The sequence below is a fragment of the Catharus ustulatus genome, chromosome 4 (assembly GCF_009819885.2).
Source record: "Catharus ustulatus isolate bCatUst1 chromosome 4, bCatUst1.pri.v2, whole genome shotgun sequence".
Taxonomy (NCBI): Eukaryota; Metazoa; Chordata; class Aves; order Passeriformes; family Turdidae; genus Catharus; species Catharus ustulatus.
Genome location: NC_046224.1, coordinates 3419704 through 3442439, shown reverse-complemented (window position 1 = coordinate 3442439; position 22736 = coordinate 3419704). Strand labels below are relative to the sequence as shown.

General features: G+C 41.0%; 1 protein-coding gene across 1 annotated transcript in view; it reads left to right on the top strand.

Moving 5' to 3' along the window:
* Nucleotides 1-22736, top strand: part of MKLN1 (muskelin 1) — a 100867-nt gene that overhangs the window by 60238 nt on the left and 17893 nt on the right. The window contains exons 10-16 of the mRNA XM_033057470.2: nucleotides 4687-4899; nucleotides 6735-6956; nucleotides 8293-8422; nucleotides 16406-16553; nucleotides 17492-17606; nucleotides 19241-19380; nucleotides 21566-21668. Coding sequence (XP_032913361.1) covers nucleotides 4687-4899; nucleotides 6735-6956; nucleotides 8293-8422; nucleotides 16406-16553; nucleotides 17492-17606; nucleotides 19241-19380; nucleotides 21566-21668 — 1071 coding nt within the window. The remainder of the gene's footprint in view (nucleotides 1-4686; nucleotides 4900-6734; nucleotides 6957-8292; nucleotides 8423-16405; nucleotides 16554-17491; nucleotides 17607-19240; nucleotides 19381-21565; nucleotides 21669-22736) is intronic.

Below are 22736 nucleotides of genomic sequence, written 5' to 3'. Positions count from 1 at the left end.
TGTCATGTTTGTGCCTTAGTGTAGCATGCTAGGACGCTCTTGCTAAGATTATGCCTGCTGATCCTGGCATAAATAGTGATTTGAGCAGACCCTACCCTAGGGAGTTGAGTCCCATTCCTTTCTCCCCTGTATAGGAACAAATCAATTATTCTGAGGAGGCGGTGTTGTCTCTCGGTGCTGTTGTGTTGCTTTTTGAAAACGTTTTGTAAGTTAGTCCTTAAGTGGGATAATTGCTTTCAGCATTTGCAAGTTAAATGAAGAAAGCTCTAATTAGATTTTATAAAGTGGCTTAGCATGTTGAGAAGGCTTTTCATAAAGTATACTGTGTATTCACTTGGCGTTGCACAATTGAATTTCGTGTAGCACTGACGAAACCTAAAAATCCTATTTGGCCCTGGGTGCTTAAAGGATTGAAAGCCTGTCTTAAGTGCTCCTGGCCATACAGCCTCTCCTCCTTTCCCCACCATCCCACCCTCACCAGGGCATTTATCTGTGCTGTAGAGACTGGAGGAGTTGTGTCAACACCAAGGAAGAGCCTTGGAGCTGGCCATAAAGCTTGATGTTTTGTAGCATTTCCAAACAGGACCCTGCACAAGCTGTTTGATCTGTTTTAGCTGTTACTGTGCTGTGCTGATTGTATGCTGGGGCTGGGTGGCACAGAGCCACTTTGTTCAGGTCACTCCTGGCTCTGTGTGGGCACTTACTGAGTCCCACACAAACCCAACAGTGCCTGTGCTTAGTAGTTTTTGGTATTGTTTGGTGTCCTGTAGGTTAGAAATGTGATATGCTAATGCTTTCCTCTTGCCATCACAGCCTTGGCAGCAGCTGAGGCACTGGCCAAAGCAGCCTGACACACTGCTTGCCATCTGAATAAGGGCTTAGCCCAGTCACAAGCCCCTTTCACGTGTGGTTTCTGCAGTGTGTGTGCCAGGAGCTTTCTGATGAGAATTGGAAGGAGTCCCCACAGCCAGTGTTTGTTCAGAACGTTTGGATGCTGTTGCTGGATGTGACTTTTAGAGCTGTATGTAAGGTGGGCTCTGTTTGGGAAGTGACACCTCTACTACCTCAGTCAACCAGGTTCTGAAGCTTGATCTGCAAAAATGTAGATTCCACGTGTAACAACCTAGAAGAAACCAGATCTAAAGTACTTAATTGTAAAATCCCAGAATAGTTTGGGTGAGGATGGACCTTAAAGACCCTCTAGTTTAACCCTCATGCCATGGACAAGGACACCTGCCACTGGGTCTGGCTGCTGAGGGTCCCATCCAGCCTGGCCTCAAACACTTCAGAGGTGAAGAGTTTTGCACAGGTTTGTTATGAGTTCAGACAATCACAAAAGCAGCTTATCAAAACTGTGACTTGGTGATAAGGCCTGAATTTGAAGAAGGGGATAGAGATCTCTAGTAAGATCCACTCAGCCTGGGACAATAATTAATTAATTAATTAATGGATTATGACCAGCCTAACATCTTGGCAGGGGGACAAAAGGTTGTTCTTTTGCCCTCTAGCCATGCTTGATCTGTTCAACCTTGGGTTAGAGAGTTGTCTCTGTCATGGTCAGTTGTTCTCACTCATTGCTTTTAAAGGGTCAGATCCTTTGAACACTTGTGGAATCAACAAACTTTCCCATTTGAATTTACTGAATCGCTGTGTCCACGACAAGTTGTGGCAGCGTGTTCCTTGTGTGAACAACAGGCTGCTGTTGTAACCACATGGAGCACACAGCTTTGGATGAGCATTCACAGCCACCCACGGGCACTTGATTCATCACATGTGCCTCAAAGCGTTTTACTCTTTTTGTAGTGTCTTTGTAAATGGACTTTGTGTCCCTCTTTGAAGTTCATATGAGCTGCAAGGGCTGCCATGGTCAAGCTGAACTCAGAAGTGAACACAGATTTAGACCTCTCTCCTTTTCTGCCTTAAATGTCAAACCAGTGTGTATCACTGTTAATGGAATTATTTACTCATTTTGGTAAACATGTAGGCTAAGGAAGAAGCTTTGGCAGGTTCCTTGTGATCTTGTGAGTGGTGTGCAGGCAGAACTCCAGTTTTCTTTGGGAATGGATTTCAAATTGGATGCGTGTCCTGTATTACAGGAGATAGTTCATGCTATGGCAGGCTCTGCAGTTTGGTGGAGCTGAAGTTCTTGGGTGAACTTGAGGTGATGAAGATTCTGTGTCTGTAGAGATGAAATGTTAACCTTAACAGCTCTTTAAGAAAGCAGATATTACTCTGTGAGATGTCCTGGGTGTAATTTAAGAAAAAATGTATTTTTTCCTGAATTCTTTTCTCATTTTAAATTAGTCTTAGGAAATCTGTATGTTGCATATTTAGTGTAGCAACTGTGTTGTTGGTGCCAGTGCCTTGAAAATGGATATTGAGTTGTGAAGTGTCTCAGCCTTGTGTCTTTGCTCAGACAAATTTTGGTTGATGATGTAGCTTTTCAAGGCAAGATAATTGCTAAACTGGAGATTTACTCCTGAAAATGCCAAAGAAGTTATTTGAACAAGTTTGGGAGGATTTAATTTAGTCTGTATAGAGGTGAGAGAGTGGAGGGATGATTCTTAAATTGTCCAATCCCATAAAAAAACTGCAGTGACATGCCAAGAGGGGGCAGGTCAGAAAGCACAGGTAGGTACTCACATCTCACCTACAAGGCAGCTCTGCCAGGGTAAATAGGGGCTCATTGGCAGAGGACTGGTGCCATATCCCTCAGTGTCCCAGCTCCATGGCTTGGGATGGACTTTGCACACTGGGGTGATTTATTTGTGAGCCAGGGGCTGCCTTGGGAGTGCACAGATTGGTGCTTCTCGTGCACAGGAACTCCCCCGTGTGTTTGGAGCAGGGTCCTCTGCAAGAAACTGTGTTTGTATTTTCTAGGAACAAAGTAAATTGTGTTGTTGCCTTCTGTGTTATCTTCCTCCATGTGACCAAAGGCAATCAATGAGCTTTTGCTGCATTTCAGGATTTTATGCTAATATTTCACTGCTATCAGTACTTTTTTTTTTCTTTCAGAAAATAAAATTATCTTAATTACCCTGAAGTAACTAATCCTCAAAGCTGTAATCATTGCAGACATAATGCTTCATATTTACAAAATATGAACAATTCAGTTCACCTCTTCACATGGTCTTTTGAGTTACTGTAAACAGTTTCCTGGAACCATTGCTTAATCAAGAAATTGAATTTTGTAACATAAATAGTAAAGGCTTTTGACAACAAAGATGTAATGCTTCCTTTCTTGTTTTATCCAATTTAGTGATGTGCATTCCATTAGTGTACTTCAAGTTTCAGTAGAATTTAAGTGAAAGGGTACAGTTATGAAGATTTTATCATAAGGCAGTACTTGGACACAGAGCAATTATTGTGCTGATTATTTGGTGTGATATGTTTGCTCTTCTTTAACTATAAGTCTTCAATAACGATTTTAAAGATTTGCTATATCCATGTCTACTTGCCTAATCTTTACTTTTCAATAGTTTTTAATAGATTTTTTAGTATAACATCCCAGAATGGTTTGGGTTGGCAGGGACCTTAAAAATCATCCCATTCCAGTGCCTGCCATGGCAGGGACACCTTCCACTGTCCCAGGTTGCTCCAAGCCCTGTCCAGCCTGGCCTTGGACACTTCCAGGGATCCAGGGGCAGCCCCAGCTTCTCTGGGCACCCTGTACAGGGCCTCACCACCCTTATGGGGAAGAATTTTTTCCCCATATCTGATTTAAACCTGTCCTGTATCAGTAGGAAGCCGTTCTCTGTATCCTGTCATCCAACTGTGTCAAAATAAACTACAGAATTGATCTACACTCATGCTATTTTGCACTTAAGGCTTTACAAACCTTGATTCCTAATGTTTTGGTGTACCAGAACATCACTCTCATGCTTCAAGGAAAAGTCTATGAAGGCTCTTAAAATGAGATTTGGGAAGCAGAAAGGAAACTGCCCAGGACAGTGTAATCATCATCATAATGTCATTAAATAAATTACTCCACGATTTAACTTGAGCACTCCTGGATGGATTAAGCCCATAATAATTTGACATGGAGCACTCTGTGTGTTTCTCTTGAAGATCATAACTCAGGGCAGTTTTTGCATCCCGTGGGAAACTTTCTTTCAGATGGAGGCTGGGAGGGCCATATCTATTTGTGAAGGACAGGGAGTGCTTTTGTTACCTTCCCAGAGCCATTACGGGCTATGATTGCTTGGGGGAGTGTCTGCTTATGATCTGTTAGAAAACAGCCTATTAATAAAACAGAGGCTCTTGTAATAGAGCACTTCTTAATCTTCTTCCTGTGTAGTTATTTATAGGTTGTGACATCTTAATTTGCCTCTCATGTGCATCGACTTCTGTTATTTTAAAAGATCAAGTAGTTTTCACACGCCTCTGAGAATCACTTCTGGGAGAAACTGTCTGTTTTCTAAGGAATCTGACAAAAAGGATTCAAATCACAAGTTTGTTGTGACAAGTGCATTAAGGTTTTTGCTGGTGTCTTTCTAAAGGACAGAAGTTATGGGATGTACTTTTGTAGTTATTTATTTATCAATCCTGTGTTTGATTACAAGCAGATATTCCTGAATTCCCCAAGGATTTCTAGTTGCTGCTAATCCTTATTTTCCCTTAGCGACCTACCGGGAGCAGTATTAATTCCCTTCTTCTCTTCATTTCTGTGGTCCTTTGCTTTCTCAGAGTGGTCCCAGTGCCAGGTCCTGTCACAAGATGTGCATTGACATCCAGAGGCGGCAGATCTACACCCTGGGGCGGTACCTGGATTCCTCTGTGAGGAACAGCAAATCCCTGAAAAGCGACTTCTACCGCTACGACATCGACACCAACACCTGGATGTTACTGAGCGAGGACACTGCAGCAGATGGAGGCCCCAAGCTGGTGTTTGATCATCAGGTCAGCCACACTCATCCTCCTGCTTCAAGTTCTCAGTGTTTAAAAGTCAGTTTTGATTGTAGTCTCTGATTTCGAGGTGCTGTAGCAGGTAACAGAGCAGGGATGAAGGAGGGTGTGATGTGCACTCAATTAAATCCTAATAGCATTGCTGCTCAACGCCACTTGCTGCTGGTGCTCTAATCAAACCGAGTCAGAAGAATCATAAAAACCTTTGCAAACAAATGCATTTTATTAAGACACGTTTTATTAAAGCTCAAAGCACAGTTCACCTGGTTTTAATCAGTCTCCTTGAGCTGAGTTTGCAGATCTGCCTTGCCTGGAGGGCCTTGGGGAGCAACTTGCAAAGCTGTGTATGGTACCTTTGGATGAATACTCCAAGCAAGCTGCTGGAGTGAGGCCAGCACAGGAGCAGGATTCTTTCCAAATTGGTTACCTTTAAAAATTGTAGAATGTGCTTTCTTTGTAGAGCTTGAAACACCTTAGAGGAATGGCTACTAATCCTTTAAAAAGTCACATCTGTCCACGTGCTCAGTTTGAAAACTTTACTTATGTTGTGTTCACTGACTTTTGTCTACTTGAAAAAGGTATTTTGTTCTCAGCTGATTTTTGTTATGAAGCATCGCCAAGAAACAGCACATCAGGACTCATTTTTAAAGCAGCCCAAGATCAGCTTTTATTGGTACTGGCTGTTTTGTAACCAAAGCTGTTGTTTGCCAGCACAATGTGCCTTCCTGCTGACACCGAAAATTAAAGATGTGCCATGTCTGCAGAACAAAAACCAATCAGTCTTTCTGTTCTATTAATAACCAGTGCCAGTCTCCCAGGTGTTGGGGAAGAGGCACAAGGAAATTGTCAGCTGGCAAGGCTTCTCTGGGCACCTTGCTTGCCTCTTGAAATGATTCCTTTTTTCCTTGTTCTGTCTCTCAGGGAAGAAGGGATTTACTGACTCCTGTCAGTCTGCAGCTCTCCCTCTTCTCTCCCTCAGCACCTACTGCAACAGCAGCTTTTATTTAACCTTCAGAAATGTGCTGCACTGGAAGTGTTTTGTGTAGGCTTTGCTGAGTAGCATCTCTACCTCACTGTAATCTTGTCTGCTTGTTGGTTTTCTTGGTTTTTTTTTGCCCTCTGGTGTTCTGTAACCCTCTGCTTTGCACTTTGAAAACATCACCTGGTTTGATGTGTGCTGCAGTGCTTCTCAAGTGTGCCATAACCTCAGTTTAGGTTTGGACATTAAACGTATTTCTGCACTCCCATGAGGAATCTTTGGCCAAGTTATGCCCCCACTTTGTGTTCCAGTAATGGGGGTAACAGTAAATGTGTGCTGGGGATGGAATCTCCCTAACAAATCACAGGCTGGTTTTTGCAGCACTCGATTGGTGGGCAGTGAATTAGCAGTGATTTTGAATTTTTCCCTTGCCCAACCATTGCCAAAGGTGATACTCTGTTAACTCTGGCTGGAAGGACATAGCTTGAAAACATCTCTGTGGGTGTTTTCTGTGCAATCTATGGAAAAAGAACCCTGTGAATGCTTGTGAAAGACTCTCAAGTACTTTTCCCTGTCATCAGCAGGTTTTTCAGATGATGAAGGATACGTTGAGTCTTTTCTTTTGCATATTAAATGGCATACAGAAATTAGACTTGTGTTTTAAATTTCTTTCATGAGATTAAGACCTGACAACCATGAAGATGTGTGTCCTTTTCTGTTTGTTGGAGGCTCAGGAGATGTGCAGAGCATTGTCTCCTGCATTGCTTGCAGGAGAGGGCTGTTTAATGTTAGATCTCAGAGTGTTCAGGTCTTACCGTGCCGCTTAAAACTGCTTCCCTTCTCCTTGCAGATGTGCATGGATTCTGAAAAACACATGATCTACACTTTTGGAGGCCGAATTCTGACCTGCAATGGCAGTGTGGACGACAGCAGAGCCAGTGAACCCCAGTTCAGTGGCTTGTTTGCTTTTGACTGCCAGTGCCAGACGTGGAAACTTCTGAGGGAGGATTCCTGCAACGCCGGACCCGAGGATATCCAGTCCCGGATAGGACACTGCATGTTGTTCCATTCTGTAAGTATCCACACCCTGCTTTGATTTATGATGTCTGACTTTAAGGGGAACATCTGGTTTTGGTTTCTCTTGCAAATTTTGAGCTCTTTAATCTCCTGAGTGATGTGTTGTCTCAGTTAATTCTATGTTTGCTGACATTCTGATGCTGCTTTGGTAAGTGCAGGAGGTGCTAAAATTTTGGAGCTTTCATGACTCCAACTGAATAAAATTTCAAGTAAAAATCAAGGTGAATTTAAAAGAGTTGATTTTAATGAGATAGTAAACAGTATGGGCACTTCATCCAGAGCCTCATGGAGAAGCAGAAGGGTGGGGGTGAGGTATATACAACATTTTACTCTATGTTGGATATTAAAAAACACTTTCCATTGCCTTTCCAGTTGTGTTCATCACCCACATGTCTATTTAAGAGAACTAAAGATAATTAAAATTAATGTTGTGGCATTTAAATATTTACTGATACCTTCAACTTAAACCCCACCAATTTCAAGAAATTGCTGATTTTATTTCTCTTGTCCTTTCAAGTGAAAAATCAGAATTTTTACAGTGAATACTGGGCTTTCTGAGCTTTCAGTTTTAGTTTTGTTTTGAATGGTTCTTTAAAATCTGGGGGGAAAACATTGCCACACAAAATTTTGCACAAGGACTTGAGGATCTTTCAGAAGAAGTTTTTTTTCCTGAGGATCTGTCCGTGGTAAATGCAAGAATACTGGTTTCTGTAAGCACAGGTCATGGAGGTTTAAATCCTTTTCTGTTTTCTCAGCCATTTGAAAGAAAAATAATCTGCCTCTTACGGACTTTCCACTTGGCAGACTTGAAAGAAGCAATAAACCTGTTATTCTTGGCTTGCTCCTTGCCATTTGCCTGTACAGAGTTTAGTAATGTGCTGGTACCTGGATGGTTTCCCCTACAGTCTGTCTTTTGTTTCTCTTGTGTTTTTAACGGTGATTTTATGATGGATTTAGAGATGGGCCCTGTTAATTCTTTCATAATAAACTTGAAAGATGAGCTGCTGCTTTATTGTTCTGGAGTTAAAACTGGATGAGGCAGGGCTGCATCAGTTACCTGTGCACTATGATGCTAAACTTAAAGAGACATCTCTGCTCCTCTTTGATTCATTAATGGCTGCCCCTGCATCCCTGGAAGTGTTCCAGGCCAGGCTGGATGGGACTTTGAGTGACCTGGGATAGTGGAAGGGGATGGGAGCTGGCTGGGCTTTAATGTCCCTTCCAACCCAAACCACTTATGATTCTGTGATAAATATTCCTGTTAGTGATCACAGCTGACCAACATACTGTCTTGCATTTGTAAAGCCTTTTTTTCCCCCTCCCTATTCCAGAAAAACCGCTGCTTATACGTATTTGGTGGCCAGAGATCAAAGACTTACTTGAATGACTTCTTCAGTTATGATGTGGACAGTGACCACGTGGACATCATCTCAGATGGCACAAAGAAGGATTCAGGGATGGGTAAGAGAATAACTACAGAATCATTTCATTCCATTGGTACCAATGAGAAACATACTGTGGGAGATCAAATATTGTAAAAGGAGAAATATGTAGGTGAAAGGCCAGCTTCAACCTGTGGGATCAGGTTGGCATCCTTAACTAACCCTCCATACCCAGGTAAACTTCCACACTGTGCAGATTAAACTTATGCCAGCTCTTCTGTCCTTTCTGTCATTTGACACTCTCCATCTTGAGCACAATACAAATAATTGATGCATGAAACCACATAGCACCTCAAAAGAAAACAAAAACAAAAAGACACAGCAAAAGAACTACTAAGAATAGCTTTTCTGGAAACAAAAGCTGGAAAAAATATCTTTAAACCTGGAAAGGAGAAAGCAAATTTTTATTTTTCTGGTTTTCACTAAGTGAAAATTACCATAAGGTAGAGATAATCTGCAGAAGGGCAGCTATGGTGCTCAGAGACAGAAAATTGGAGTAGAGGGACAGAAGTTTTTTTGACCAAAAAGATGAGACCAATCTGTCGTCCTGTTATATTTGTAATAGATATCAGAAAGGGGCAAAAAAAAACAAGAAGAGGAAGGGAGCAGGGCTTCAGTTCTGTGTGATTCATAGCACTGGAGCTGCATATCCTGTGTGTGTGACAGAAGTCTTTAAAAACACCCAGAAGGCCTGTAACACAGCCGTAAAGAACTGATTTCATGCCTTTTCTGCTCAAATGACAGAGAAAAATTTTCTTTCTTCCCAAGAAGCATTTCTGCATGTATAAGCACATCACTTTCCTGTTACAAATACCCTGATCTTCATCCTGCAAGTCAGAATTTGAAATTTGAGTTGCACTGTGTACCACCATGGGACAGAAGTTACAAGTATTTCTCATATGTTGTATATTCAGTCCCTATCTTCTCTTTTTCCAGTTACTGAAAATCCCAGGAAGGTAATTAATCTTGAATTTAGACTGTCCTCCTCCTTTTGATCAGATTTAACTTTTAGCAAGTAATTTTGCTGAACTTTTGAAGTGAATTATTGGTGGTGACGAGTTAATGTGTGCTCATTAATTTAGTTATGCCAATAAGGAACAAAAGCACCCAAGCTCTAATTCTCTGGAGTCATTTATTTCCTCAAGTGCTTCCAAGAAAGAACCAGCTCATTGCTGACAGTCTCCTTTTTCAGGTGCACGTTGCCTGATGCTGCTCTGCACACACCCACGCTCCCTTTGTTGTCCTTAGAGCTTTTAAAGAATTGATTTATTTTTTTTCCCCAGGAAATTAGTGGCATTCTGCCATTTTGATCTTTTCAAGTTACATGTCTTCATATCCAGATGCTTGAAAACATGTGACTTTAAGCTGACACCTTTGTCTACTTCAGATTTGAAGATAATGAGTTAATCAGGACACTGAGCTCTGCTTTTCATACATGAACTGCAACGTTCAGTGAAGTTAGTGAGAAATGAAGTAAATTTTTAGCCCTTCTCCCCATTCCCACAGGCCCTGAAGGGATGAATAGAAGATTTTATTTATTTTTTTTAATAAGAAAATGACTCACTGGAAATAATTCACGGGTAGATTTTTTTGGTTTACTGTTCTCCTGTGTGTGGAGAGTAAACAAACAGATTTGAACGTTTCCATTGCTTTTGAAAGAAAATGCTGGGATAATTTGCATTTTAACAGGAAGAGAACAAAATGCTTATTACATTCAGACAGCAAATGTTGACAGCACTATTTTCACCCCAAAATAAGCAGGTCTTTATTGTGCTCTTGTTAGGTAGTGATACACCATTTTGATGTGTCTGAACAAAGTGATTGCCTGCCTGGTCGCTGTGAAGTTTTAAGCTGCTCAGTGTGATGAGTCAAGTTGAGGATGCCTGACCTAAATGTTCCTATAAAGTCCCATGATTACATTTTGTTCCTGGCTCGCATGTGGCATTCAGTTCTATTCTTAGTTGAGCTATTTTGAATTTTACCCTTTCTAAAAGAACTTAATTGTGCGTTTGTTTCAATATCTCGTGGAGTAGGGATATTTTTTTAAAAAATAGTGAAATAGATAATAAGCATTATCAGTAACAGAGTTGTTGCAGTGCTGTAAAACCATGGTAATGATATGTTGGTTTTGCTGCTCTCATCTCCTGAGATATTTGTGCTGTTCAGCATTTCTTTGCTTTTGTTTGTGCCTCTGCTGTTGATGCTATGACCAACTCCTTGGATGTGTTTGGGAATGATGGGTGAAAGTATCACTTAGACTTTCACAATTTGAAGTAAAAGACGTAATTCTAACAAATTTAGACATGCAACTGTGGTGATGTGTTGGATGTCAAGAAAGAAAGCAGAGGTGCAAATTAGAGGAATTTTAGTGCTGTTGACTAGAGTTTGTGTTTGGAAGAGATGCAGAAATGTTTATGTTGATGGATGCACTTTTAGAGCAGTTTTGTATTTTAATTGCTTTAAAAAGCACATAAACAACACTCAAGCAACAATTCCCCACCCCCCAACAAACAAAAATGATGTGTATCTGAAGCCTACAGGTGCTCTGGAGATGCCACCAGTCCCAGCTGTCCCCAAGGGCTGGACTGGGAGCTTTCCTGAGGCCCTTAGTGACAATTCATGACTAATTGTGGGCAGTCATTTCAGCTCTGAGGGCAGCACTTGTGGTGGAGGTTCCTGTGATAATCCCCTCTGGCCCTGACTCAGGTGCTGTGTCAGAGCTCCTGCTCGGAGGGAGAATTTCCTTCTGCAGAGCATCTTAACATCCCCTGGATCAAGTAACTTCCAAAGTCAAATGTGACCAAGCCTTACAAGTTCTAGTGGCTCACAGTGGTGAAGCAGTTCTTAAGGGCAGCCTACAGCTTTTAAAGCTCAGCCTAGTTTTTAAGCTACCTGTGAAGCTCCCAGGTCTCTTGTTGGGCAGGTGCCCATTTCACACACAGAACTGTGCACCTGATGGATGGGGAATTTCATGGATAAGTCTCTTGTTGGGCAGGTGCCTATTTCACATACAGAACTGTGCACCTGATGGATGGGGAATTTCATGGATAAGTCTCTTGTTGGGCAGGTGCCCATTTCACATACAGAACTGTGCACCTGATGGATGGGGAATTTCATGGATAAGTACCACGGACAGAGGCGACACAGCCCAGCCTGGGAAACAAGGCAAAGTCATTAAAACATGAATCCAAACAGATAGTACAGCTGGCTCAGCACGGCTGGGATCCAGCTCACACAGGCAGCCTCAATCTCCCCTTTTCATCACCTCCTAGTGATACCTGGCATGTTGTGTCTATGTTCAGGTAAGGTCTTGCCTGTGGCCAGCACATCCCTTGCCATGAAGCATTTTGTTTTGTGAGGGACCTTGTGCTTTTCATCTTGTGAGGTGCTTCTCTGAACTAATCTCCAAATCTATTCCTCTACCTATGAAGGTGTGGATAGGGACAGGCAGTCACCAGATCCTTGAGGTGCCTTGCAGAGCTGTCATAGCTCAGAATTCCATTCAGATTTACTGACTGATCTTTTTTCTTTTTTTTTTCCCCAAAATCTCAGAAACAGCTGAGCACTGGACGTTGGATTGTTGCTTTGTCAACATGACAACCAAACCGTTCAGATGGTCTCCTTAGCTGCTTCTTGGCAGACTGCCAGATGCAGTCTCATCAGGAAAAATCCAAGAGGATAATCATTATCTTGCTGTGTCAACAGCTGGCCTGGTGCTATCACTCACCACGACTTGCTCCATTAAAGTCTGGGGGAGGTGCTGCTTCCGCTTTATAGGAATTAAAGGAGTGGCATGGAATCATTTCCAGCCCTACCACTTTTTAAAAGTTAATCCACTGGGAGGTGCCAGGTTCTGGTGAGCAGCAGGATCCATGTGATGCAGTTTTCTCCCAATTTTGTAGTCACGAGGCATCACAAGGAGGGAAGATTTTTGCAAAACGCTTGCAATGAGACTGTCAGTCACATGTCCTGAGGGTTTCATAACTCAGGTGGCACTAAAATCCTGTCAGTGAACTTGATTCTCTTACTAATCCTTCATGAATCCTTCAGGCATGGTTTGTAGACTATAAATTTATAGAATTGTTTTGCCATTGTTGTGTTTCGAAGCATGTTGAAAAATTTGCTAAAGTTTGCCCTCAAATGTAAGAGATGAGATTTAATTACCAAAATGCTGTCCAGTTACAAGAACCACATCTGTGTAATCATAAACTTGACTTTAGGATGCCCAGAGAAACTGTGGCTACCTCTGGATCCCTGGAAATGTCCAAGGCCAGATTGGATGGGGCTTGGAGCAGCCTGGGATAGTGGAAAGTGTCCCTGCCTGTGGCACAGGGTGGGACTGGATGATCTTTAAGGTCCTTTCCAGCCCATACCACCCTAGAACTCCATGAATTTAAGTTTTCTGCTTTGCAAGCTCAGTCTCTGTGTAAAAGCTGCTTTCTTGCTTTGATACTGGCAGCAGCCAAGGTTGTGCTTGAAACAACTGTAGCTGTTTGCACATACAAGCCAAAAAATATTCAACTGGCTAAAATGATCACTGTGATCCCATAAAGTCCTGTAAGCAGGGACTGTGGTAGTGGGAATGTGGCTGTTCCATGATTAGGTGTCACTTTGGGAGAAATGCTTTTCCCATGTGTTGTATTTAAATGGAAATCCAAAGATCCAAAGATCTCCTCAGAGGTTGCTCAGGAATTATTGCTTGTTTATGGAACTGGCTGCAAACTCCAGGCCTGTGTGGCTGAATATTGTTTTTAAATATTGGGGCCACGAGCTTTTAGTTTTTACTATGTAAAAATGAATGAAAATACTAAGTTCCTGAGCAGGAATTCAGATCTCTTATTTTCAGGTAGTTACTGCCTCTCTACCATGGACTGGTTAATGAGAGTAAGGGGGAAGAAGAGTCAGTAGGACAGGAAAAGCATTCTCCATCTTCTAGACTTTTGGGATTGTGTTGTGTTCAGTGATTTCTCTCTACAGCTTTTCCCCTTCAATAAGTGATGTATTGTCACAGGAGGCAGGTTAATACCACATAGCCACAGGCCAGTGTTCAAAACAGCCTGGGCTAAGTCCTCAGTCACTGCATTGTCCTTGGAGCTGGCTGCCCACAGCTGACCCAAGAGGTGCTCTGAGAGGTGTGGAATTGGTGGGGATTTGCTCCAAAGCTGATCTTACATCTCTTGTGAGGAAGCACAAGTGAGGGAATTTGCATGGAGCTTTTCCTCCCACTTCATTCACCCCTTGGATCTAGCACATTGCAAATAACAGATCTGCAAGTGATCTGGTTCTCACCCCTTGCTATTTGACTTTTTTCTCCCAACTCCTAGAATTTTAAAAGATATGTCCTAAGCAATCAATTACTGTCACTGTTAGAGACCCATTTTTACAGGTTCAATTTTGCCCATGCAGAATTAGATTTCCTTCCCAACATACATTTTGTTACCTAAATGTCACAAGTGTTTTTCTGACGTTTCCAGCCCGTGTCCCTCTTTAATACTCCAACCATTCTCATTTGAATTCTGTCCAACATTTCCTGCCAGTCTGCTGCACTTGCAGATGATGAACCTCTCTTACCCCCTAGTGGAGGTATTTCAGTCCTGAGGTTTTCATGGAGCCCTTTTGCTCTGTCAAGGATCAGACTTCCTTGGAAAGCATCTTTTTGATGTTTCTGTTGGGTTTAAAACATCACAGCTTCTCCTGCTCCCTGTGTAGTATATTGTCTTATTGTCTATTTATTTTTCAGGGACTTGTTTATCAAATTTGTGTTTTTTTAATGACACTGCATCCAACTTTCTCATTCTGTCCTCCTCTGCAAAAGACCAGATGTCAACTCTTTTTTTGCCTAAGGCACTACTTTAATACAGTTTCTACACAGTTGCTTAGATAGGTCACAGAGTTTATGTGAGTTACTCCTTGTCTTTGACCCTTAGTAAATGTAGGGATTTATATTTCTGATACTTTCCTAGGCATTCTGCATTTCAAACAGTCTCAAGAAGAGATTGATTTGCAACTGAGGAAAGCCTGAAATTACTTGACTTGAATCTGGGTTTGATTGCAGTTGCTGCAGATGAATTCTATTCTTAATATCAAGAGGAAAGAACCACCAGCACTGAACTTTGGCAGCTTTTCCCTCCTTCATTATTTAAATAATAATTTCAGCTTCGGGAAATCGAGCACAAACGAGATACAAAATTAATTTATTTAACAACATTTCAGGAGGAGGGATGGGACTTCCACAGACAAGTTTCAGATGCTTTGAGTATCAATGGTAATAGAGCAGCTATGTTCCTCATGATTATAATAATTTTCATTTCAATGAGGTATTAGTGCTCTGAAGATTTGCACAGGGTTTTTTTGGTTTTTTTTTTTTTGTAATATTCCCAGCGTGGTCTCAAATGTTCAAAGCAGCAGATAGGGTTGCAAAGATATTTTCCATGTGCATTAGCATTGCTGATCAAATTTAGATGACTCTCCTGCCAGAAATGTCTCAAACAGGCCTTGAATTTAATAATTTTGGGTCAGCAGCTTAGTCCCTGCCTATGCAAGCAAGCACATTGCACGATATTTTTCAAAAATTAACAATTTTTAGTCCTTAGTCATCTTTATGTTCTGAATTTCCTTATGGGATGACTTTCACAGTTCTCATTTGCCTTATTTTTTAAATAAGTTCTTTGTGGTGTGCAGATGAAAACAAGTTGTGTAGTCATTGTTGTGTCATTGTTTTTCCCTCATTTTTTTCTCTTTTCTACCACTCATTTGATTATAAACTGGATTAATTTTTCTTTTGAACTTTGTGGCATAATTAGAGGTCAAACTAGACAGGTTTATGCTGATGAGGGCTCCAAAGCCTTTTCTTTCTGTAAAGTCATAAGGAAGGATTTTGTCAAAGGGAGTCTGAGAATGAGTTATCCAAATATATTCCAGTTTCTATTTAAATTTACATGAGAATTAAGCATTTAATTTTTTTTAAAGAAATGCTTAAGTTTTGTGGTGCTGCTAAATTCTTCACTAGGGGCTAAAATTGTAGAAAATCAAATTCTACTCAGAATTTTTTAATTCCTTTATTGCTCTGCTGGCCTAACAAATGCAAGGAATGAAGCGTGAGAATGAAACCAGTTACAGGATGGGTTTCCAAAATACCATTTTGTGTATTCCCCAGCGGCAATATTAAATGTTTTATTAATGTTGGGCTCGTTTTCTAGGCCATGGGTGCAATTCAGTTAATTGCAAGGAAGAATTTGCAAAATACAAGAGTTCTGAGAATTTTTCATGCCAAAATCTTGACCGAAGGCCAGGAACCTTTACCAGCCTTTGTAAACTGACCCAGAAAGAGAAAGGAGACAAACAGGATCTGTAAACAAAGATCACGTGCCCTTCACAAATACATTTTGGAAGGATGGTTGCCTAGGGAAACAGGAAATGGGGAATTACACAACAAACAAAAAGGACTGCCAAACAAATTTGCTGACCTTTTTTTCGGGGAATTATGATGAAAAGTATTGGAATCCGCAGGATTTCACCATTTTACTAAATCAGAAGAATACTTTGGTAATTATGCCACAACTATTCAGAAAATACAAAAAACTTCTTTGACATCTTTGTCCTACTGGGTTGTGAGTATAGAATTGTGAGATCATCTCGAATTTTTTTGGAGTTTCCCAGCTTTTGCAATTAAGCTTTTTGGAATCAATGCTTCCTTTTACAGATGAGATAATAACAAAATCACTCCATTCATATTTGTAAGGGTCATCTGGTCATTTAGCTCTATGTTAGGCAGCTCAATCCTCATTTCTGAGCTGGTAGTCTCCCAAATGACTGTCCATATCTTTTCCTAGGAAACAGCAGCTCTCAGAATGGTTTGTTTTTTGCTTCCAAGAGTCAGAGATAGGAAGAGAATTTTCATTGGACTTTCTTTGACAAGAAAGAAGCTGCCTCTGTATGATGATCTGCTGAATTGCAGGGGGAAGGAAACTCATAATGTGTAACTTCAATTTTCTTTTCTCAGTTCCAATGACAGGCTTCACTCAAAGAGCCACCATTGATCCTGAGCTGAATGAAATCCACGTCCTGTCAGGGCTCAGTAAGGACAAGGAGAAGCGGGAGGAGAACGTAAGGAATTCCTTCTGGATTTATGACATTGTGAGGAACAGCTGGTAAGTCCAAAGTTCTGACTTCCACACTGGCTTTATTTAGAAAGCAGTCTCTAAGGTAACTCTGTAACCTCTATTAACCACAGAATTGTTGAAAGTTGTGGAGGACAGCTGAGTTCCCTTGAGGCACCTCTTTTTCCCATTGTCTTCAGAGGCATCATGGCAATAATCCAAATGAGGGAGAGAAATCATGTGAACATCTTTATTGGAGCCAGGTGGAGGAGATGAGGGGAAGTGAGCAGTTATGAAAGGCTTTTCCTGTAGGAAGGGTTCAAGGCCAGGATTTGTACAGCAAATTCAGTCCAGTGTCAGTTGTTAATAGCAGAGTTCTTAGAAACTGAGGAAGCTGGTGTGAGTGAATGGGGATGGAGAAGTCTCTGTGCCAGGTGGGATATTCTGAGGAAATATCTCCTGGTTTGTTTACTGAGTTCAACTCACTAGCTCCTTGCCATTGTTCCTTAAGAGAGCTGGCAGAGATTTTGTGTTCAAAGTGGGGTCAATCACTTCAAAAGGTGTGAGTGCTGTTTTCTAAAAGTGAATTCTCAGTTATAACTGAAGTCTGCTTGGAAATCACTGACTGAAATACCACCTCTGCTGTAATCTGTTGTCTAAAGCTCTGCTGGGTCCAAGATGGTTTTTTCCATAATTAAAAAAATACTTTTTGTTGACAGGTCTGTAGGCAAATAATGTAGTGTCTGAAGAGATTCCTAAAGCTCATGACAAATAATTTTCTAGAACTTTTTCCTGTTTGTTTTGTGCTTAAGCACTGTTTTCAGCCAAAATGATCTCTGATTGCTGCCTGGGTTCTTTATAGAACTAAGAATGGGATGGGATAATAGAGGACAAAATAGAGAGAAGTAAGAAAATCTTTGTGCCTTCCAAGCAACTTCTCATGTTTCCTGTAAGTACAACTAATAATTCCTTACTGCTTTGAATTTCAGGTCTTGTGTCTATAAGAATGACCAAGCAGCAAAAGAAAATCCAGGTAAAAGCCTTCAGGAAGAGGAGCCCTGCCCAAGGTTTGCCCATCAGCTGGTTTATGATGAGTTGCACAAGGTATGAAGTGGATTTTTTCGGGTTTTTTTCAGTCTTTTTGTTCTTTAGAAATAGCTATTTCCTTAAAGATGGTACAATAAATAGACTTTTTGAATGTTTGGATTAATATGGTGAGTAACTCTCACTTAACTTCCCATATTTTAAAATAAGGTGCTGAAATGCTTTTTATGTCAATATGAAGTAAATGTGTGTTCTCACACTTCAGAACCCACAAAGCTTCATTCATTATCCTTATTAATCTTACCTGTTGGTGACTAAATGAGAGCAGATAGTTAGCAAAATTTCTAGGAAAAGCTGTGTTTGATTGAACCAATCACAGTTAAGAATCCTCTGAATCAAAGGTGTCTGACTTTGCCCTGCATTCAGAATAAACTGTCATTCTTCAGCACTGTCATCCTCCAATAGACAAATTCTTACTTAAATACTCTAAACCAAATTTTAAGTCTGTTTGACAGCTCAGTAAACTTGGGGCTGGCTTTGTGCATATTAACCAATAAAGCACAAATCCACAGATTAGGTTCATAAATTCATTAACTCATGAATTTAAATTACTGTGGCAAGTTTACTGATCTTTTCATGGAATTTTCTAAAAATTCTCCCTAGTCTGAAACAGTCTGAGTTAAAGAAAAACATATTTTAGTCTTGCATTCTGTGGGATGTTCATCAAATTTGGGAAACCCAACTAGCCCAAAACTTGACAATAAGAGGGATTTTAAAGAGGAATGGGTGCAGATTCTGTATGGAGAAATTGCATTGCTTGTTGTTCTCACTGTTATGATACAGTAAATAAGTAAACACTGTTCTGCCTTTACTTGCAAGTGTAAGGCACCATGAGACAGAGTAGTATTTTCTGAGTTCCTCTGAAGGTTGCTAAATCATTGCAGTTGCCCAGCTTTATCTGAGGAGCTGTTTGATCTGCTTGTTTTGAAGAGTCTTATTTTTAGAAACCTCTGTTCCAATGACCTTTCTAAACTCCTCTGATACAAATAAGGAGAGCCTACAGCAGTGGGATGCAGAATACATTGTTTTGAGTGATTATTTTTAAAGCTGTGGGGAAAGGTAGCCTGTTGGACTTGTTAAACTTCAGTATTTGAAGGTCCTTTGTAGCATGTTTAATATCAACAGTTCAGAGTCTGAAATTACCCCACGATGGGAAGAAAAATATAGCAAAGAAATAAACAGTCCTTTTGTGACACTTCCACTCTTCTGGAAATTTGCCTCTCTCTGTAAATCTAGATTATGCTGGCCTGGCTTGCTGGCACTTTACTTTGGATGTCTTTAGACTTCCAACTCATTTTGTCAGTGCTTAAGGATTTATCATTCTCGCAGGTTTTTCCTAAAGAAAGAGTTTGCATGATTTTTGGATGTTTATTTATAAATATCTCAGGTATTTGCTAGAGGGATGTTCCAACATTACAACTCTTATTTTCTCAAAATGTAAATGGTTTAAGAGAACTTTTTTCATCTCCAAGGGGACAAAGTGAGGCTAACAATAAGTTAGAGCAACTTGCTAAATGGGGCAGAGTTTCTCCCACCAGAATAAACCTCTGCAAAGTTACTGAAGAGTAAATTGTCTTTGTTCAGTGGATTTACACAAACAATCAATTTTTTTGATCTGCTTCTCATTTCCTTAGGTTCATTACTTATTTGGAGGGAATCCTGGTAAATCCTGCTCTCCAAAGATGAGATTAGATGATTTCTGGTCTCTCAAGCTCTGTCGACCTTCAAAGGAATACCTGCTAAGACACTGCAAATACCTCATCAGAAAGCACAGGTAAAGAAGTAAAGGTGGTTTGCAATTTTCTTTTCTAGGTGTGGTTTTTTTTCAAGTTGTTATGACTCAAATCCCTCATAAACCATTTTGTGAAATGTCATTTTGTTGGTTATATGGAACTAGATGATCTTCAAGGTCCCTTCTAAACGTTCTGCAGGTTTCTCGATTATTTTTAAAAACTATTTCAATAAAAAGCAGTGGGCCAGGGCTAAACTATAAAATTAATTTGATTCATTTTGCCTGTGGCATTCTAAAACTAGAAAAGTCTGGTTATTGTGTGGGGAGTCATGGGGAATTTTTAGATTCCCTTTTCACTCTGCTGCTCATCAACATGTGTTTTGGTGCTGTCACCTCCCAAGGAAATGGAGTGTGTTTTGGAAACACTGTGCTTGGAGATAGTAACAGCCTGCAAGGATGCTAATGAAGTCTGGGGGCTGGATGCCTTTGCACATCTGAGACTCAACTGTGGTGAGGTCATCAGAGTTTCTCATTCAGAAACTCCTGAAAGAGCTCACTTAGGCAGAATTCAGCTACACTGCAGTGCTTCTTGCACTCTGGATGCTTCAAAGCTGCCTTATATTTCTTATTTAGGGCAACAGCTTTTCAAAATCAAGCTATGGTGTTGCCTTAGTCAAGAAATTGCAGCAGTGAGAGAGCCTTTCAGGACCCAGCAAATCATTTGAAGGCAGTAAATAGCTCTCCCTGCATTCTGGGGGAGAATACTTTGTTATCAGGCTCTGCCAAGAGTTGGAAGGTCAGGTTTTCCTGATGGTATTTTATTTCTGAGGCAGCAAGCAAATTGCTGTACTCAACTCACAGCCACTGTGGCTGGGTTGAGACTCTGAGATTAGCTGCACAGTAGATGTGAATACCTACAAGAAGGAATAAAGGCCTTCCCAGTTATCTGGGATGCTTATTAAACCCAGATGTGGTATGGAAATGCAGCTGTGCAGCCTCCAGAGACAGCTCTGCATTATTTGTTTCTACTTGCTTAAATTGCACTTGAAGGAAATGTTGCTGTGTGTTATCTGGCAGAAATTTGGGGTTTGTGCACCAGGCTCCCGTTTTTGGGATCTGTGAGGGAGTCAAAGCTGAGCAGCCAGGGATGGAGGGATGGAGCTGAATTGCTGTGGAGTCACTGGCTGCCCTTGACCTGCACTCCCCAAGCCCTGGGTACCAGAACAGCTGCTGGCCTTGCCACAGCAAACCCACAGCATCAGCTGGGCTCCTCTTTCTCCTGTGAACTTGCTCAGCACCAGTCAGCCAAACAGGGCAGGTGGAGAAGAGCAAGGTGGCAGTGGTTCCACTCATGTTAAAGCACTTCAGCTCTCTGATGTCATCTGAGAAAATCTATGGCAGTGTTTGAAACCATGTGTAGTGACCAAACTGTCAGATGCATCAGGTGACAGACAAGGTCTTTGTGCTCCCTGTGCTGCTCAGTCCCTGACATCTTGAGGCAGTTTCAAGATTCAGGCTACACATGTCCACTGTGGTATAAATAGCCAGGTAGATGACCCAAATAAAAAAATAACAATATGAGAAGATGAGAAACAGTGTGATGCTGCACCCAGTGGGTAGGTGAGGTGAGGAAAAAGATGATTTTAAACCTCATCCTTTCTAGGCTTTTGCAACCAAAACAGTGCTGCAGGGAAGTAGCTGTGCTCACTGAGGATGCTGAGCCCAAAATCATTTCCTGAGGGCTCTCTTCACTGCTTGAGGGAATTCACAGAAGTTGCAGTTCCTGTTCATTAAAAGAAAATGAAGAAATAATGGTGGTGGTGCACAGGATTTTTATGGATCTGTACTCTTTCCAAAGGTGGGATGTTAATATCCCAGGGACTAAAGTGCTCAAGGCTTGCCTGTGCTACTCACAGCTTACTTCATTTGTGGAAAACAAGCTGTACTCAATATTTTATGTATTAAGTTTCTGTGCATAAGCTTTTGAATAATTTTAGTAAGAATAAATAAATACTTTGCCCTTTTACACTCCTGGACACCCCAAAAAAATCCTCTTCCATGTTTCAGTCTGGCTTGAAATTCCAGCAACCACAAGGCTCAGCTGTCATTAATGTGGTTTTCCTTGGAAATACTGGGTTTGTTAAATGGAGTTTGCTCTCTGTTGAACCAGTATTACTTAGTCCTGAAGGAAATGGCTGTGCTCAAGTTTTCTGTCTCTCCTCTGCAGGTTTGAAGAGAAAGCTCAGACTGACCCTCTCAGTGCACTGAAGTACCTGCAGAATGATTTATATGTAACTGTGGATCACTCGGACCCTGAGGAGACAAAGGAGGTGAGGAACAGCAATCCTTGTCCTAAAGAAATTTAAACTGTGTTCTCATTGAAAGTTTTGAGCCTCTTAAACCTGGGGTTTATTCAGTTTATAAAAGTTCTGCAGGTGCCAGGCAGTTTGCTGTGTCATGTATTTCTCTGCACTTAAGTCACACTGTTTTGGAAACAGTCATTTAACAACTGCAGGTCCAGATAAAATAGCTTTTGTACTCCTAGGAGTGAAGACTAAGCCTTTGTTTTAATTCCAGTGTGCTGGTGTATATTTTGGGAGCTTTAATTGAAATGTAAACTCTCTGAAATGTCACCAGTCTGTAGTTGGTTGTGCAGTAGAAAGGGAGTAGAAACTCGTGCTCAGGCTTCTCAATATTCAGCATTTCTGGGGAGGGAAAACTTTTCCAAAGGTGATCAGTATTTCTGGATGTAGTTTATACCTATACATTGCTTGCTACTCTTATCTCCTTTGCCTTTTGATTTTATCCAGTAGGCATCTTCTTTATTTATTCCAGGAATTTGTTCCCATTTCCTGTGTTGATTCCAGTACCTCAGTGCGTGTCACTTTACAAAACGGATTAAAGAAATAGTGAGAAGTGGCAGATGAGGTGGTTGATTTGACTCTGGCTTCATTTCCAGATGGAATTTGGGGCAGCCAGTTAAGATATGCTAGCTCCTGATGGGTAGATAAGGAAAAGTCTGGGGTTCTTGCTGTCTTCTTTGCTTAATGACTTGGAAAGGGATTTGACAGCTCCTTTTATAAATCATGATAGGAGGAGGGGCAGTTCTATTCCATGCTGAGTCCCTGGATTAAATCTCTTAATCTGGTGGCTTTAACTTGCTACTTTAGCTAAAGAAAAGATTACACAGACACTGAAAGGTCTTGGGGGAGAATATGCTTCTTGTGTGTGCACAGGATGGAATTGCAGGGTTAGAATTAGGAAAAAAGTTTACCCTTATCAGGATCTTGGAAGGGATCACATTCGTCATAAATTCTAATCAGCCTTTGTAAACATGTGATTCAACAGAACATTTTAAGTGCTGTGACTCTCTGTTCTCTGTAAATGGTTTCTTGTTC